At 46.0% G+C, this 18,937-nt stretch overlaps 1 protein-coding gene across 7 annotated transcripts in view; it reads right to left on the bottom strand.

Moving 5' to 3' along the window:
• The window catches only part of ALOX5AP (arachidonate 5-lipoxygenase activating protein), a 46,376-nt gene that overhangs the window by 18,440 nt on the left and 8,999 nt on the right, over positions 1-18,937 (bottom strand). For 2 of the 7 annotated variants that reach the window (XM_053563910.1, XM_053563915.1), the window contains exon 2: positions 8,107-8,231. In XM_053563910.1, the coding sequence (XP_053419885.1) occupies positions 8,107-8,231 (125 nt within the window). Of the gene's footprint in view, positions 1-8,106; positions 8,232-14,519; positions 14,725-18,937 lie in introns of those variants that run through there. The other 5 variants (XM_053563914.1, XM_053563911.1, XM_053563909.1 and 2 more) reach the window with 5 other exon arrangements.

Genomic DNA, 18,937 nt, shown 5'->3' with positions numbered 1-18,937 from the left:
TAGGACCCCGCAGAACCTCGAATGAGGCCATAGAGGTAGATGATGACGCCCTCTTTTAATGGCCCGTCACTTGCCATGAGCCAGACTCAGATGCTCTTAGCTTGCATCCAAGAACAGACAGACAAAGAGCTTTGGACAAGGACAGCAGAGAAGCTAGAGCACACAGTAAGCAAAATATATAAATTATATGGGTGGTGCCTGTGGCTCAGTGAGTAGGGCACCAGCCCCATATACCCAGGGTGGCAGGTTCGAACCTGGCCCTGGGCAAACTGCAACAAAAAACAAAAGGTTGTGGCGGGCGCCTGTAGTCCCAGCTACTCAGGAGGCTGAGGCAAGAGAATCAGCTAAGCCCAAGAGCTGGAGGTTGCTGTAAGCTGTGACACCACAGCACTCTACCTGAGGGTGACAAAGTGAGACTCTGTCTCAAAAAAAAAAGTATATAGAGTATACAGTAAGTTGAGCAATAGACAAAAGAAAAAGTAGAGTGTGGTAAGGGGCCATTTGAAGTCCTCAAGAGGGTGGCAGAGTGAGCCTCAGTGAGCAGGCCAGGGCCCAGCCCAGGCTAGAAGATGATCCCTGAGAAGTGCCCTTGGGGGTAGCAGTTTGACTGTGACCCTGGGAGCTGTGTGGAGAACTTCTGAGCTTCGGTCCAAGTGAGAGCAAAAGGAGTTATCGACAAGTTTGAGGAGAGAAAGTGCACAATCAGAGAGCCCCTCTGTCCCTAGTTAGCAGGTGCTGAGCAGGTGAGAACCAGGATCAAGGGACAAGACAGCAGCTGAGAAGGGTGACGGTCTCAGGACGCATGAGATGAGACAACGTGGAGACAACGTGGACGTGTGACCAGAGGTTGGACGGTGGGGGACGGAACACCCACCCCCTCTCCTCTCCCATCTTATTTTTTTATTGGTTTTTCAAGACCAATAGAAAGGGGATACATGTGATTGTCAAGGACCCAACCACTGGGCTCCTTTTCATCGACTTCCCATTAGCCTCGTCAAAAAGACATGCAAAGGTGCCTGATCGGTTGTGTATATGAATAAAATCATTTCGTGTTTTCCTTGTTGGCAAAAATACTCTTCTTCTAGTCGGCGCCTGTGGCTCAAAGGAGTAGGGCGCTGGCCCATATGCCAGAGGTGGTGGGTTCAAACCCAGCCCTGGCCAAAAAACTGCAAAAAAAAAATACTCTTCCTCTGTGGGAACATGCCCATTGTGCCTATATCTCCAGGGCTAGCTTGTGCAAAGGAGGCATTTGCCATATTCCAGGCGCCATGGCAGGCAACGGGCATACGTTCCCTTAGTGGTCTTTGCACCCACTCTGTGCAGGGGGTGGCACTGTCCCCACGCTGCAGATAAGGATCCTATCGCTCAGGAAGAGTCACCTCGCCTCTGGGGAGTGTGAAACTGGGAATTAAAATTCAGCTGGGCATCCGAGGATGTGTTTTCCTCTTGCTGTCACTTTGAAGCTCCTTGAAGGAGTCCATCAGCTACACGGGCTTTAATACATCTGTCCATTCGGAAGGTCTCTTCTTACCACAGAGCATGATAGAACATTCTGACCCTTCTCTTTGCAGAGCCCAAGAGGGCATCCTCTGCCTCAGAACACGTGAACAGAGTCATCCCTCGTAGAGTCATCCCTCCTTATCCATGGGTCTGCACGCATGGAGTCAACCAACCAACTAAATATTCTGATCAAAATATTCAGAAAAGTTTTTCATCTATACTGAACATGTACAGACTTTTTATTCTTGCCCTTGTTCCCTAAAAGGTGCAATATAACAACTATGTACATAGCATTTACATCATACTAGGTATTATAAGTAATCTAGAGATGATGATTTCAAGTATACGGGAAGATGTGTGCAGGATACAAGCAAATTCTATGCCATTTTATGTCAGGGACTTGAGCACCTACAGAATTTGGTACCCTCGAGTCTTCTCCATGGATACAGAGGGACCGCTGTATTAAGAAAGTCAGAGGTTATTTCTGCAATCAGCAGCACAAGGTGACTGTCCCTCTCTGCCTCTGCCTCCATCCTTCCCCTCCTTGCTAATAAAAACAAACCCCTCCTTCTTTCCCAAGGTGAGCCTCTACCCGGGTCTGGATCCCATCCCTGCCACTCACTGCAGGCCTTTACTTCATCACTGCTTCTCCCACTTCTGGAAACCTTAGCCTCTTACCTCCTCCTCCTTCTCCTCCCCACCTCCCACCCCCTCCCCGTAGAACATACACAGATCTTTCCTACCCTCAAACAAAGAAAGAGAGAGAGAGAGAGAGCTGCAACCATGGCAAGCCTGCAGCATGCTGGACACGGCTGACTGCTTGACTGGTGTCATCTCATCAAGACCTGCAGCAACCACAGATGGATGTTCTTAATAACTCTACTTCTCGGTTGAGGAAAATGAGGATCAGAGAAGTTTCTCAAGGTCACATAAAAAGATATTGAGATTTTAGTTAACCACAAAGTCAGTGTGAGTCAGCAGTATAACCCAAGTCCTCAGAAGAGTAACTCCTATGGAGATTATTTTAATAGAATTGGTATCTGGATCTCAGGATTGGTTTCCCCGCATTTTTGGTTTTCCTGCACAAAAGATACATAATCTGCATTTTTATAAGAGCAAGAGAAGAGGAGAGGTGATCCAATGGCAGGGGACTCTGGAAACTGAGTCATAAGAGAAGCAATGTATTGACAAAGGGACCTGACAGCTGACACTGTAAACATAGAAGCAGCAGGCACCATCTAGGCTTTTCTAACAGTCCCACAACTGCCAGATAGAAGGTATAAGGCAGCAGGTTTTAGCCCATCAGAAGAAAGAACTTCTTCAGTAGTGAGTGCTTGAATTAATGAATTCAAGGCAATATACAGTCTCTAGCAGTGATTTTCAATTGGTGTGCCATGAAAGGATCTTAGATGTACCTTGAAACTTTTTAAAGATCATTAATTAAATTATTTTTAAAAGAGGTTCCAAGTATAGTATGTTCTTTTTTTTTTTTTTACTCTTTTCTTTTTGATCAACATAATTTAAATGTGCCATGAAAGTTTAGCCGTAGGTCCAAGTGTGCTGTGAAACTAAAAAAAAAAGTTGAGGGCGGTGCCTCTGGCTCAGTGAGTAGGGCACCAGCCCCATACTGAGGGTGGTGGTTCAAACCCAGCCCCAGCCAAACTGCAACAACAACAACAAAACAGCCGGGCTTTGTGGCAGGCGCCTATACTCCCAGCTACTTGGGAGGCTGAGGCAAGAGAATCACCTAAGCCCAGGAGTTGGAGGTTGCTGTGAGCTGTGACACCACAGCACTCTACTGAGGGCAACAAAGTGAAACTCTGTCTCTAAAAAAAAAAAAAAAGTTGAAAAACACTGCTCTAGAATCATGCATTTGGGTTTGAATCCCAGTTTCATCACTCCTGACTCTGAGACTTTCAACCAATGTTCTAACCTTCCTATTCCTCACTTTGCTTATCCATAAAATAAGAATAAGTAAGAGTATCTATTTCTTAGGGTGCACGGACTAAATGAGATAAAACTGCAGACAGCAGGAAGCACTGTGCTTGGCACAGGGAAGCTCTAAGTCAGCCTCCAGATGAAAAAGACAAGCCGGGTGGGCTGAGTGCTCCCCACCATGGCAGGTAGTATGGAGAAGATTTCCGCACTAGGGGACTACATGACTCTACGACCCCATCTCTGGAGCCCATCAAAGCCCAGGCTGGATTGCAAGGTCTTCCAGCCTGGTGCCCCATGAGGTTCCTTAGGTGTGTGTGTTGGGGTGAGAACAGCTGGGACAACAGCTCCATTTCCCTCCTTAGCACAGTCTCACAAGCCATGACTACTGTCTTCCTTTATTTTTTTTGAGCCAGACTCTCACTCTGGGTAGAGTTTAGCACCTCAAACTCCTGGGCTCAAGCTATCCTTCTTGCCTCAGCCTCCTGAGTAGCTGGGACTACAGGTGCCTGCCACAACACCCAGCTAGTTTTTCTATTTTTAATAGAAATGGAGTCTTGCTCTTTGCTCAGGCTGGTCTCGAACTCCTGAGCTCAAGCCATCCAATTGCCTAGGGCCTTCCAGAGTGCTAGGATTACAGGCATGTAGCACCATGCCTGTAGCACCATGCCCAGAGTTTGACTCTTTTCTTGACATGTTGACATCCCAAAAAGAAACCTGGAGAAGGTCTCCTCCCCTGGTGGAGAGAGGATGATGCTGACACCTGCCACCTTCCCCTACAGCCAGAGTGGACACCCCTCCTCTGCCATCACTACCTGGGCTCAGCTTCCTGAGCCCCTCCCGGAGGCTCTTGTCTCCTCCCAATCTTTTTAGTATGGTTTTCTGTGAAAACCACTTTCTCGAAGTACAGGGTGTTCCCCAACTTTGCACCTTCTCAGCAAGAGGAGGCACTCTGCCCACTACTCATAGGCAATACATCTCTCTGTGCTCTGGGGCAAACTGGCCTTGATAGCTTTGGTCCAGGTTTCTTAAAATCATTATTTTATTTTATTTATTTATTTGGTTTTTTGAGACAGAGTCTCACTATGTTGCCCTCAGTAGAGTGCTGTGGTATCACAGCTCACAGCAACCTCAAATTCTCAGGCTTAAGCAATTCTCTTGTTTCAACCTCCCAAGTAGCTGGGACTACAGGCACCTGCCAAAATGCCCAGGTATTTTTTTGTTGCAGTTGTCGTTGTTTAGCTAGCCCAGGCCAGGTGCGAACCCGGCACCCTTGGTGTATGTGGCTGGCTCCATAACCACTGTGCTACAGGAGCCGAGCCTAAAACCATGTATTTTAAACTTGTGTTCTGTTTTTCCAAATCTGCATTCTGCTGGATCGAGCTGGAAGAGAGCCACATGTTCAAAGATCTTGATGACTGACAAGTGTTTGAAAGGCCAAAAAGGAAGTTGAACCAGGCAGATCAACTCTGCCCACTCCCAGGGAATTGGGCTCATGCCATTTACCAAGCGTGCGGAGCCCAACCCCATGCTGGCCGTGTGTGGAACTTAACCTCATTGTCTTGGGATACAGTATGCAGTGCCTGGTAACCACATGGAAATATTTTTCAAAACTAACAGGAAGGGTTCAGAATGGCACTTTGAGGTGTGAGGGAAGAAAGGTACAGATTTTGCATATAAACTCTGTAAGGTAGATCAATGGTGGCAACACTGAGGTTAATTAGAATTGCAAATGTGGATCTTTGAGCTTGCCCAGAAACTCACCCTTGAAAACAAGTAGGGCGTTAGCTCCCAACTCTTTCCAAGGTTTTTTAGCTCCTCCACCCCCACAGTCACATTTAACAGTGACACAAAGGCCTTATAGATGATCAGGTCTCTCCCTAAGCCACTAAGAGGTAGGCAAGGGGCTCTTCTGTGGCTTCAAAGGAGCAGCAGAAACTCCCCTTCCCAAGCACAAACATGGGTGAGACAGCCATGTGCAAAGTCACCCTGACCACATACCCCTGTGGGCTCACAGGGCACTAGGGAGGGACAGAAGCCATGACATCCAGGCTATGCTGCAGCTCTGCTCACACCGCAGTCATCTGTCTGCCCAAAGTGAAAGAGTCTTCTGCCCCAAAAGTAGCTCCCTGGTGGTCCATTCTGGCTTCCCCTGGGCCAAGAAGCCTGCATCACAGTCACCACTTCCAAGAATTTAGGCCACCACGTCCTTTCATCAGGAGTTTGGGAAAGGTCTCGAATCTAGACCTTTCATTGCTACTTCATATAGTAGCAACGAAAATAATTTTATGGTTGGGGGTCACCGCATCATGAGGAACTGTATTAAAGGGTTGCGGCATTAGGAAGGTTAAGAACCACTGGTCTAGATCTTCAGATTGTGATTGTCAAGACTCAGACATTTGGCCATCTTTAATCCCACCTCTTCTGCCCACTTGTACCACAGAAGACTTGGTCCTGTCCAAAAATAATCAGAAACTTTACCACCCACCTTAATTCTGGTCAGGGGGTGTGCTAGACCACTGTGGGAAAGCCCAGGGTTCTCTGGAGATACCAAGGCCAGGCCTCTGGGGCATCTCAGTTAACAGAAGTGAAGAGACTCTGTCCTCACAACAGAGAGCTCTGTGGCTGTCTATCTTGGCTCTGTGCTGAGAGGGGGCTGGAGAGAGTAGATTCCAGCCCCCAGCTGAGCTCAGTCCCATTGCGTAAGTCGGTGAGAGGGCATGAGGACCCCCGTCCACTAGGCTATATTAAGTTAAAATATAGGAGTATGGAGGGAAGGCCCCACCCAGAGCTGCACAAGTGCTACCCACCCACCCATGCAACTGCCTCTGCAGAGATGGGCCGGGTCAATCAGGCTGAGCTTTCCTCTCCTTGAAGGCAGAAACCAAGGCTGTCTTGTACACTTTTCTATCCCCATGGGCTCAGGATCCTGCCCGGCACAGCACAGGGACTCTGTAGGGGTGTGCAGGTTGGAATCCCTTGCCAGTTTGCAGAGCCAAGGGAGCTCAGTATAAAATAACAAGAGTGTGAAGAAATGATGGCTGAAAGAAGCTATTTGTTCCCTCTCTGAGCTGCAACTCCGTGGTGTTTGGTCTGGTAAAGAGAAGTTTGGGTCAGAAGCCCACAGACTGTTGCGCTTCATGTGCACAAAGTTGGGCCTCCCTGGAAGGCCCCGGGGAAGCCCAATTCTGTGCCCTGAAGGCTAAATTCCCAGCATCCATCCTCGCGCAAGATGAAAGGAAATATCAGGGCATCCCAAAGTGATTAAATACTCAAAGTTCCAAAGTGTAACAGAGGCAATGTTCAGTAATCACCACCAAGTGATGGCAACTGCCCTGGGTAATTCTTTCCTCTCCTTGCCCCCCCCATCTTAATAAACTGTCACGTCAAGCCATTGGAGAGACTTATAAAAACAGTCTGAGGCAGTCCTAACTCAGAATTTTAAGGAGGTAGTTCTGCACATTTCTGCCTTTATCAGATCTGCAGATACCCAGATTTCCTGTACTGGAAATGCAAAGCCCTAAAAAGATTTCCCTTTCTCTGTCTCTCTTAGTAAGAATATCAATGAATTAAAAATCCTCCCAAAAGGGCAGCGCCTGTGGCTCAGTGAGTGGGGCACCAGCCCCATATACCGAGGGTGGCAGGTTCAAGCCTGGCCCCGGCCAAACTGCAACAAAAAATAGCCAGGCATTGTGGCAGGCACCTGTGGTCCCAGCTACTTTGGAGGCTGAGGCAAGAGAACGCCTAAGCCCAAGAGCTGGAGGTGCTGTGATGCCACGGCACTCTACCAAGGGCGATAAAATGAAACCCTGTCTCAAAAAAAAAAAAAAAAAAGAAGCTTCCAAAAATTACACATTGCTAGAGAAAAAGAAGTTATTACAAAAACCATTTTTCTCCAAAAGAAAGAAAAAAGCAATACAGAGGGAAAATAAGGTGATTTATCCTTCACATCTCACAAATTCTTTTTTTTTTTTTTTTAAGCATGCAGATGAGCAGCTGGCAACCTCATCTGCCCTGCAGATAAGTGTCTGAACATGTATCTCATGTCCTCCTTCCAGGCTCCTTGCCTGCCCCTCCTTCCCTGGCCGCATTAATTAATAGTTAAAATGTTGGTTGTGGCTAAGCACAGTGGCTCAGCACTTTGGGAGGCCAAGGCAGGAGGAATCATTTGAGGCCAGGGGTTTGAGATATTAAAAAATTAGCCAATGTGGTCATGGACACCTGTAGTCCCAACTACCCGGTAGGCTGAGGCAGGAGAATTGCTAGACCCCAGGAGTTCAAGTCTGCAATGAGCTGAGATGGTCCCACTGCACTCCAGCCTGGGTGATAGAGTAAGATCCTTTCTAAAAATAAAAACAACAAAATAGTAAATTTAAAATGCTGACTGTAGACACTTCAGTGTTTTTGCAAAACTCAACTTGCCTCCCTGACTCTGCAAATGGGACTAGTCGTCAGCTCTAAAGTGAAAGACCAGGAGGAAGAAAAGCCCAAATTCATACAGAAATACACACACCTGTATACATTCAAATAAAAAAAACTAGAGACAAGGCAAAAGTGTTCATATGTGTATGTACAGACACACACACACACACACCCCTAAGCCTGACCTCCAAACAATCATCAGACAAAATCTATCCTTCTGTTGCCTCCGAAGTGAGGGGCTTCCCTTACCGTTCTGGACCACACTGATGAGGGTGACCATGGCCAACAGGACAACATTGCCCACAGTTTCTTGATCCATGTCAGCTTCAGGCTCTCCAGGGAGGACAGCTATGGCTCTGGCACGGCAGCCTGCCCTGAGCAGGAAGGGGAAGTGAGAGTCTGCACTCTGCCTTTCATCAGTAGAATGTCCTAAGCTCCCCAGCACAATTACCCAGGGCCGCCTTCGTCGTCCTCTCCTTTTTTTAACCAGACACAAAGTGCCCTGTCTGTTGATCAGCGTGACCCGCCAGCAGAAGCAGGGCTTGGGGGAGGAGCTGCCCTGTCACGGAAGGCTGTCCTGAGAGCCTCCAGAATGAATCCTGGACCCAAGACCCTGCCCAGCACGAAGCTGGGAGGGAGCCGCTGTCATCTCTGACATGAGCAAAGAGGAAGAAGGGAAAGAAAAACGAAACTTTTGTTTTATTTATAGAGCAGCAAAATGATCTATGTCCTTAGCACTATCCTTTTTTCCTTGAATTCTAAGACAGAAATGAGCATTTAACATACAGTAGGGCCAAGAGTGGCAGCCACGTATGGCAGGAAGGAAAGAAGGAAGGAAGGAAAGAAGGAAGGAAGGAAGGAAGGAAGGAAGGAAGGAAGGAAGGAAGGAAGGAAGGAAGGCAGGCAGGCAGGCAGGCAGGCAGGAAGGAAGGAAGGAAGGAAGGAAGGAAGGAAGGAAGGAAGGAAGGATGATGAGAAGGGGATGTCTCCATTTCTGCAGGAAAATAGGAATGAAAGGAATAAATGGATTAAACCAAAGAATTAAAATGAAACCAAAAGGTTTAGGTAAGGAGCAGCCAGGAGTTACAGACGACCCGAGGAAAACTTTCAAACAGAGAGTGTTAAATGCACAACTAGCTTTTCTGTGGGAATTACAGAAACACTGTCCCAGAAATTCCTTTCAACTTACAACTTAATAAGAAGAGTAAAAGGGCTGTGCTGTCTGAGCGTAACCTGCTCTCTGAACAAATTCCAATGATTCCTGTGTTTTTTAATAATTTTCTCCCTTAACTATTTGACCTTCTGAGTTGTTTCCCAGAAATGGTGGATGTTCCATAGGACAAAGGAGCTGAGATTCTGAAGGCCCCTGGGCAGACTTACAGACCCCAAAATTCACCATCCCCCACAACCTGCCCCAAGGAGGCCCCTCTTTTAAAAGCCCGTGATCTCCATTAGGAGATCAGGGGAGACAAATTTGAGGCCTCCTCTCCCCTTCTCCCAACAAAGTGTCTGTTCCTAAAACATTCCTTTCTTCCTTGGCAACTCTGGGTGTCTCAATAATTGGATCTTTGTGAGAGGAGCAACTGGACCTCAGCTGAAACCATTTTGCAGTTTTGAAAACATAAGCAAATGTAAGAGCGGGCCTGCTGGGTGGGCTAGATGGTCACCTGATGTTCTGGTGTTCTACTGCAGTGGTCCCCAACCTTTTGGCACCAGGGTCTGGTTTCATGGAAGATAATTTTTCCATGGACAACGGGTAGGGGGATTAGACTCTCATAAGGAGCGTGCAACCTAGATCCCTCACATGCACAGTTTACAGTAGGGTCGGAGCTCCCGTGAGAATCTAATGCCCTCGCTGATGTGACAGGAGGCAGAGCCCAGGCAGTGATGAGAGCAGTGGAGAGTAGCTGTGGACACAGATGAAGCTTCACTAGCTGGTCCTGCTGCTCAGGTTCTGCTGTGCAGCCCTGTTCCTAACAGGCCACAGACCAGTACCAGTCCATGGCCCAGGTTTGGGGACCACATTTCTACAAGACAGTTTTCTCAGTGTGTATAGCAGTCCCTCAGAGATTCCTGTAATCTCTGTCCTGTCCTCAACTATTTGGCCTTGATTAAGAGGTGCTTTTTATCAAAACTTCACTTTGAAAGAGAATGTGGGCTGCTGTAATTGGTGACAACAGAAAGAGGCATCTCAGCATGGGAGAGGCCAGAAGACGTCACACCCTCATGTGCAAGGTAGCAGAGGCCAGCTTGGGTGTCCAGGATACAACTTGAAGAGAGAGGTTGATGGAGGCAATGTGCAGAGTTGGAGGTGCTGGAGCCAAGAGCTAGGGCAGGCGGTGCTCTCTGAGTACCTGAGGGAGTCTGCAGAGCCTAGGATTTATATTAGCCACGGCTCTCCAGAGAAACAGAATTAATATCTAGATATACAAGGTCTGGCAATTAAGTTTATAAACTGGTCTTAGAAAAAGTGCTACATGCATAGTACCTCACTGCTGAATATCACAGCAGTCACCTTCCAAGTCCTCCCCTTGGGAAGCTCTGCACTGACATCCATGCCTAGTCCAAACTTCAAAGCACTTGTGAAACTCTTTTTCTAGAATGGCCAGCAGAGCTATTGTGGTATTACCCTTGATGTCCTGAATGTCATAAAAAATGGTTTCCTTTTAACATTTCCTTTATTTTTAGGTAAAGGAAAAAAGTCACTGAGGGATCAGGTGAGTGAGGAGAATGTTCCAATACAGTTATTTGTTTACTGAGTAAAAACTCCCTCCCAGACAGTGTGAGCTGGTGCACTGTCATGATGGAAGAGCCAGGCAGGAGTTGTTGGTGAAAAGCTCAGGTCGTTTTCATCTTTTTCATGCAGCATTTTCAGCACTTCCAAATAATAAACTTCATTAACTGTTTGTCCAGTTGGTACAAATTCATAATGAAAAATCCCTCTGATATCAAAAAAGGTTAGCAATATCATTTTAACTCTTGATTTGGACTGAAGGAACTGGTTTGGTTGTGGAGAATTACCTGCCTTCCATTGTGCCTTGATACTTTGTTTCAGGGTCGTATTGGTACACCCATGTTTCATCTCTAGTGATAGCACAGTCCAAAATGTCTTCTTGCATCTCCAAAAGCTCTTGATAAGCTTCAACTCTCCTTTGCTTTTGTTCATCAGTGAGCTCCTTTGGGACCATTTTTGCACCTTCTTTCTCATTCCAAGATTATCAGTTAAAATTTTCCTGTTTTTCTATCAATGTTTACTTGATCTGCTATGCTTCTCACAATCAACAGACAATTTTGACACACATTTTGACAAATTTTTGTAATATTTTCATCAGTTCTGTTTATTACTGGTCGCCCTGACCTCTTATCATCAGTGATGCTTTCTCTCACCTCAGAAAAACGTTTAATTCATTTGCACACTGCTATATTCTTCATGGCATTATCCCCACAAAGTTGTACTAAAATGTCCCTGATTTCACTTCCACTCTGGCCAAGTTTAACAAGAAATGTAATGCTTGATTTTTGCTCTAACGCAAGCTCAGCAAGACACCGCCATACATCAACACAAACACAGCTGTGAGACACTGATATACCAAGGTTATGAAACCTTTCTGAGTTGTTTGTACAGTGCTGCCAACATAAGCACACTCATACATAAGAGGAGCTTCATAGAAGAATTGACCCACACAGGGAGACCACAAAGTCCCATGATTTGCCATCTGCAAGCTGAAGACCAAGGAAAGCTGGTAGCATAGAGCAGGCTGGGTTCTAAGGCCTGATAATCAGGGAGCACATGGTACAAGGCCCATTCTGAGTGCAAAAGCTGGACAAGCAGGAGCTCCAATGTCCAAGGGAAGGAGAAGATGGATGGATATCCCAGCTCAGGAAGAGGTGTGAATGCACCCTTCTGCCCCCTTTTTCTTCTATGGGCCTCAACAGATGGGATGGTGCCCATCCATAGCGGTAAGAGTGGATCTTTACTCAAAATACTGATTCAAATGCTAATCTGTTCTGAAAACACCCTCACAGACACACCCAGAAATAAAGTTTGACCAGCTATCCGGGCATTCTTTAGCCCCCAGCCAAACTGACACAAAATTAACCACCACAAAGTTATTACAGGATTGGTTACAGGATTAGTGCTAGCAAGATTTGTATACTTAGTGAGATCTCATCTCATCTTATCTCATGCAGTTTGGTACATTTTAGGGGCTATTTAGGTTTTGGTAGCCAAGAATTTTGAATACCCATAAAGAGTTGACTTATTTATTTATTTATTTATTTTTGAGACAGGATCTTGCTCTATCGCCTACGCTGGAACACAGCAGCACAGTCGTAGCTCACAGCAGCTGCAAACTCTAGGGTTCAAATGATACTCTCACCTCAGCCTCCTATGTAGCTGGGACTATGGGCATGTACCATCACAATTGGCTAATTGTTTCATCTTTTGTAGAGATTGAAGTCTTGCTATGTTCTCCAGGCTGGTATTGAAATCTTGGACTCAAGCAGTCCTCCTGCCTTGGACTCCCAAAGTGCTAGGATTACGGGTATGAGCCACGGCACCCAACTAAGAGTTACCCCTCTAATACTCACGGTGTATTAGTGGCAATACCTGAGAAATGAAGGCCAATTCCTTCAAAAGTAGTACATGGGCTGGGTGCGCTGGCTTATGCCTGTAATCCCAGCACTTTGAGAGGCTGAGGCAGGAGGATCACTTAAGCTCAGGAGTTGAAAGGCTTCAGTGAGCTATGATCACACCACAGTCCTCCAGCCTGGGTGACAGAGCAAGACTTCGCCATTAAAAAAAAAAGGTAGTCTAGCTCTAACCAGCGATAAGCAACAGACATTTAGCTCAAAGTAAGTTAGACAAAAAGGAAAATATATTGGCTCAAAGAATCCAAAAAAACTAAGAAATAAAAAAATAAAAAATTGAAAAGAGGAAAGATGTGGCTGGGACTTGGAAGCGGGCAGTTTTCTCTCTCTCTTTGCTTTCTCTACTGTTCCTCTCTTTCCCTCTCTCTCCACACCTCTTTCTACCCCTCTCTCTCTGCAGCTTCTCTTAACATGTCAGACTTAATCTCTCTGTGAAGTTCTCTGTTCTCCAGACGGTAGAATATAGCTCCACCTACAACTCTGAAATTTCACACCTTACAGCTTCTGCCATCGGTCCTGGACTGACTTCTATCATCTAAACACCTAGGACAGCCTCGCTGGCCCGGGCTGGCCAGGGGCCCATTCCTGGGAGGTCAACCAGTGGCAGGAGAATGAAGAACCTGGTAGTTCCCACAGTCAGCACGTGGTTGAGGGGGCCTGATCCCTAAAGAAATTTAAGGGTGTTAAGTATCTACTAGTGTCTATCACCTAAATCTCATATTAAAATTGCCGGTTTTTAAAGAAGTTTCCCTATCTTACACCCTGCTGCCTTCCAAGCTCAGCCCCCATCTCCTTCCTAAGCTAGTGTTCATGTTTATGGTGTGCAAATACGTGCCAATGTGTCGGCACACGGAAAACAGCATCCACAGGACACACCAAGGGAGAAAAAGGTCCAGTTGTTTGCATGTTAGAATCCCCAGAAGGAGCCTGTGGGGGGTTCAAGGGCACTCCCTCTGAGCTCCTGGGAGTCACCCCACTAGGCAGCATCATGGTGAGCCTGTGCAGGGGCCCATCTGGTGCTGCGAGCCCACTTCACCTGAGAGAAGCTGTTAATAGTCAGCCGAGATGGCCGTTAGATTACAGAGAGCACATTAAGATTCTGGCTGCGTGCAGAGGAACACTTATCAGAGGTGAAACCTGGAAATGCCATTCATCTCAATAGAGAGCTGCTGAGACAGGACAAAAAAGACGAGGGGCATAGGGAGGGGTGAGTGGGGGGACACAGCCAGCCTGCAGATTCCCACACAAGGTGGCCTGCAGCCGCCCTGGGTGAGCCAAACACAGCCAGCGTCCCGAGGCAGCAAGCGGCTGGGGATCTAACTTGTGCCGGATGGTGCCCAGGGCTTCACATTTGCTCCTCAGTGCAAGCCCTGGGGGGACAAATTATTCCCCCATTGCCCAAAAGGTGAAACTGAGGTTCAGAGAAGTTTAAAAATGTGGCCCAGAACACACAAGTAGCGAGGAACAGAAGAAGGGTTTAAACCCAGGCCAGTGCAGCCTCAAAGTCGGGGGTTTAAGCACCCTAAGTGCTGCTACTGGAATCCTCTCTCGAAGTTGGATTTCCCTGGCGCTTCTGCACCTGTTCTTGGCAGTGCCCCCATCGGCTAGCCAATTGAGCAATGGTCCTATAGCCCCGAAGAGAGGTTTTTAAAAAGGAAAGAAAGGAAAACATATATGCTTGGTGGGAAACAGCATATGTCCAAGACACCTGACCATTTGTAAAGGTAATCTAAGTAGAGACTCCCACAGGCACAAGGCTGTGAGCAGGCCCCTCCCGGCCTACCCTGCTCCCATTGCCCTCAGTAATAAGGCATATGCTGCACTGATCAGTGTGTGACGGGTTAGTTAGACAAATGTACTGGGAGGAGGAAAGGATAATTAGCACATTCATTAATTAGAGTACTGTTGGTCGTTTCACTGTGAAGGACAACCATTTGTCAATAGAGATCAGGACAGCTGGGGCCAAGTAGCAACACAAGGGGGCAACAATTCAGGATGGTGGTGGCACTGACCAGCTGCTATTAAAAAGCGTGGGAGCTGCCCATATATTTGGCATAAACACGCCTCCATCACCATGGCAACATGAGGCCACCATGCCTGGCTGTCAGGCAATGACATTCGTGTATCCTTCATCCTCACTTCGGGGCACGTGTTGCCATCTCACGCCATCACTTCCCATTCAAGGTTGCCTCCGTGCTCATCAGGACAAGGATTTGCCTAGACACAGGTGTGAGGGAGAGGGGACATGAGGTAGGGTCAATGGCAGGCGGGGCAAAGAGATGTAGCACAAATATCTGCAGTCTCTACAGGGTTAAAAACAATTCCTCTTCATTTCATTTAGCCTAAAGAATATTCAGACCAATACTGACCTGAAAGATAAGTGATATGAACAAAGATATCAGCCATGAGCTGTTCCAGATGTCTCACGCTGATAGTCTCTAAAAGAAGCAAATCAGCCTGCTTAAAGTGTTATTTCTCCTACCGTGGCCACAATCACATGGCCTTTCCTTTCATGAATAACCCCTCATTCTGAATTGAATCCAACTAAATTGAGATGAATCCTCATGCCATTCTGTAGATGAGGAAGAAAGAGTGAATTACTGTAACCTCAAACACTATTGATTAAATTCCACACATGTTCAGGACACTGAGTTAGGTGCTTTAAGGATTTGACCTCCGTTCTCTAGAATCTTAAGTTGTAAGTTGGTCATACCAGTGCAAAGCAAGCAAAGAAAAGAGAAAGTCCATGACCATTCACACACAGGCAGCAGAAAACCCATGTTGTATTCACAAAAGCTCTTCTCTTTCCCACAACAAATACACACAGCAAAGTATATTGTTTTTGAGTTTGTAGGAAAATGACGCAAGTGATTCCTAAGAATGAAAGACACCATGAAGTATGCTGTGTACGGAAATGAAGATTAGACCTGGATTCCCCACCCTGTAGGCCCTCTACAGAAAGGTCAGTGTTGGGCATGACCCAACTCAGAAACATTCATATTAGCAGGTGCTCATATATAGTCAGCTGATTTTTTACAAAGTAATTCAATGGGAAAAGGAAAGGCTTTTTAATGATGTTAGAACAATAGGATATTCATATGGGAAAGAAAGTGAACCTTGAGTCTTCCCAAAACATACATGCTATAACTAGAAATGAGTCTTAAACCTAAACAGAAAAGCTAAAAATGTAAAGCTTCTGAAAGAAAACATAGGAGAAAATCTTCACGACCATGAATAAGGCAAGTATTTTTTTAGATAACACAAAAAGCCTGAGCCATATAAGAAAAAAAAATCAATAAATTAGGCTTCATCAAAATATAAAACTTCTGGCTCAGTGCCCATTACACAGTAGTTATGGCACCAGCCACATACACCAAGGCTGGCGTGTTCAAACCCAGCCCAGGCCAGCTAAATAATGACAATTGCAACAACAACAACAAAATAGCCAGGTGTTGTGGCAGGCACCTATAGTCCCAGCTACTAGGGAGGCTGAAGTAAGAGAATCACTTAAGCCCAGGAGTTTGAGGTTGCTGTGACGCCACAGCACTCTACCCAGGGTGACATAGTGAGACTCTGTCTCAAAGAAAAAAAAATGTATATATAAATATATATATATATAAATTCTATCCTTCAAAAGACACCATTAGGAAAATAAAAGGCAAGCCACAACAGGAATAAAATATTTGCAATACAAATCTGACAAAGAACTTATATTCAGAATATACACGTATTTCCTATATTAGCATAGGTGGATGAAAAGATGTTAAACATCATTAGTCATCAGGGAAATACAAATTAAAACCACAATAAGGTCACACTATTCATCTATTAAACTGTTAGCAAGCGTCTGGGGCAACTGGAACTCTCGTCCATTACTGGTGGATGAGTATGTAAAATGGTAAACATAAAAATGGCCCCATGTTGGAAAGAGTTGGCCATCTCTTGAAAAACTTAACCTGTGGTGGCTCACACCTGTAAGCCACACCTGTAGCAACTCCACTGAGGTATTTCTTCAAAAGAAATAAAAACACATGTTCTAGATCAGTCATGATGTGACCAGAGAAGATAGAACCCCTGGAAGCTATTTGACACACTTTTAAGTATAGATGCACACAGTTCAAAGGGATTTGTTATAGGATTTGACCTTGTGGAATTGTAGGAGCCGGTTAAACAGTTGGAGTATATTTTGTTTCCTGGGGTGCTGTAACAAAGTACCACAAACTGAGTGTAGCTTAAAACAGCTGGACTATATTATCTCATAGTTTGGGAGGACAGAAGTTCAAAATCAAGGTGTCAGCAGGGGTGTGCTCCCTCTAAAATCTGTGGGGAGGGATTCTTCCTTGCCTTCTCCTGGCCTCTGATAATGATCCATGGTGTTCAGCCTCAGTCCTCATCACCACATGGTGTTCTCCCCGTGTCATCTCGTTTTTCACATGGCCATAGCATAAGGACAGCAGCTATATGGAAGTAGGGGTCTACACTACCCCAGTAGAACCTCATCTTAATTATGTTTGCGATGACCCTATTTCCAAATAATGCTGCATTCTGAAGCACTGCGGGTTAGGATTTCAACATCTTTCGAGGGTGGGTGCAATTCATCCCCGACCCGTAAGTCTGCCATTACCATGCCAGGGCTGACGGCTAACCTGCCCAGAGCGGCTACCAGGAAGAAGAGAGGGACACAAAGTGTAGGAATCCAGAACAACCCAAAATGTACAAGGCTGAGCTATTCCCAAAATCCATGAATAACACAGAACAGGCTGGACTTGTGCCTATCGCTGACATGAAGCCCCAACTTTAGTGAAGGGGACTTCCTACAGGAGACCCTGAGCCCCTCAGCACAGGGCAGTCAGAGGCATGGAAGGGGTTTCTGGAACTGTGGGTTGAGCCACTGCCCTAAGCCATCCAGTTAAGCTGTCAGATTATCGACAGTGTACGGCAGAGCCACGTGCCCTGCCTGGCCTGGTGAGCATAAAAAGAAGTTGCTTCTCCGTTTTCACCTTCCTAACCTCATATGAAATGTCTCCCATGGCCTGCACTAATCCAGAAATATGCAGGGAAGGGAATTTAGGGAAACATGGCTCCAGCCTAGGCAAGTTGATGTAACACATGTCTACCACACACCATGGTCCACCTCGTGTCGCCCCCAGCATTCATACACACTCCTTTAACCATACCAATGTCACTTTCCAAAAAGACAGTGGCAAAATCATGCTTCTGTCTTAACACAATGAAACACTCTTATCCAACAGAAAACACACAGACCCTCTCCCAAAAAGAAGATAACAAATCTCTGTATTCATCTTTGGGTGATGTTCATTTTGCTTGTAACTGAGTCACATTCTCTTTTTTGACATATTGTAACTTAAATATTGAGACATAAACTTAAGTACTATTAACATATGTCATAATATAGGAGAGAAATTGAATAGAGGAATAGAAAAAACTGGCGGATATATGTACAAATATGGGCAAGGTGTGGTGGCTCACATCTGTTAATCCTAGCACTCTGGAAGGCTGAGGCAGGAGGACTGCTTGAGATCAGGAGTTCAAGACCAGCCTGAGCAACAGCAAGACCCTATCTCTACTTAAAAATAGAAAAATTAGCCGGGGTGTTGTGGCAGGTGTCTGGAGTCCCAGCTATTTGGGAGGCTGAGGTAGGAGGGTTGCTTAAACCCAAGAGTTACAGGCTGCTGTGAGCTATGGTGACGCCATGGCACTCTAGCATGAGCAACAGAGTGAGACTCTATCTGCATGTATATATGTGTGTGTGTGTGTGCGTGTGTGTGTGTGTGTGCGTGCATACACAAGCATACATACGTACAAACATATCTATATCAAAATTTGAAAATTCAGCACCCTTTATAGTCCTCGTTTCCAAAACTGGTTATGTGGTTGTTAACTTATATTTATAGTTACTTGCCACTACTTATTCGACATTCACCTTGCCGTTTAACAAGCACCTGAGAGGGTCCACGCTCCCTGCCTGGTGAGATGACCCAAATCCTCATCCCTGTAGGGTCTGACCCATTGTCAGTCCTCTGTGTGCTAGGGTGTTGCCATTTGTCTTTGACACTCATCACAGGCCATGGGGTACATACTCCTAACCCCTGTTGTGTTGTGGCAGTCCAATTTCCCCTTAGTAATCAGGATCAACCATCCCAGATGGGAAATGAATCCTTTTCTTTGCCTATTGGTTCACTGGCATGAGGAGATGGCAAACTCATCTTTCAGTTTAACGGAACCATCATTGTGTTCCTTCATGGAGGCTAAGCTTAGTTTCCCATAGAAACTAAGATTTCTAGACTAGCAGAGCCAAAGGTTGCAGAGACAGGAAGAAGAAATTCACTGCTGGAACACCACGGGTATTAGTAGGAAAAGCCACTCTCATTTTCACCGCATGATTCCTGGACCCACAAATCCTGACTGT

This window comes from Nycticebus coucang, chromosome 15 (genome assembly GCF_027406575.1).
Source record: "Nycticebus coucang isolate mNycCou1 chromosome 15, mNycCou1.pri, whole genome shotgun sequence".
In the NCBI taxonomy this organism is placed as follows: Eukaryota; Metazoa; Chordata; class Mammalia; order Primates; family Lorisidae; genus Nycticebus; species Nycticebus coucang.
The sequence above is the reverse complement of the archived record's forward strand: the minus strand, read 5'-3'. Positions and strand labels throughout refer to the sequence as shown.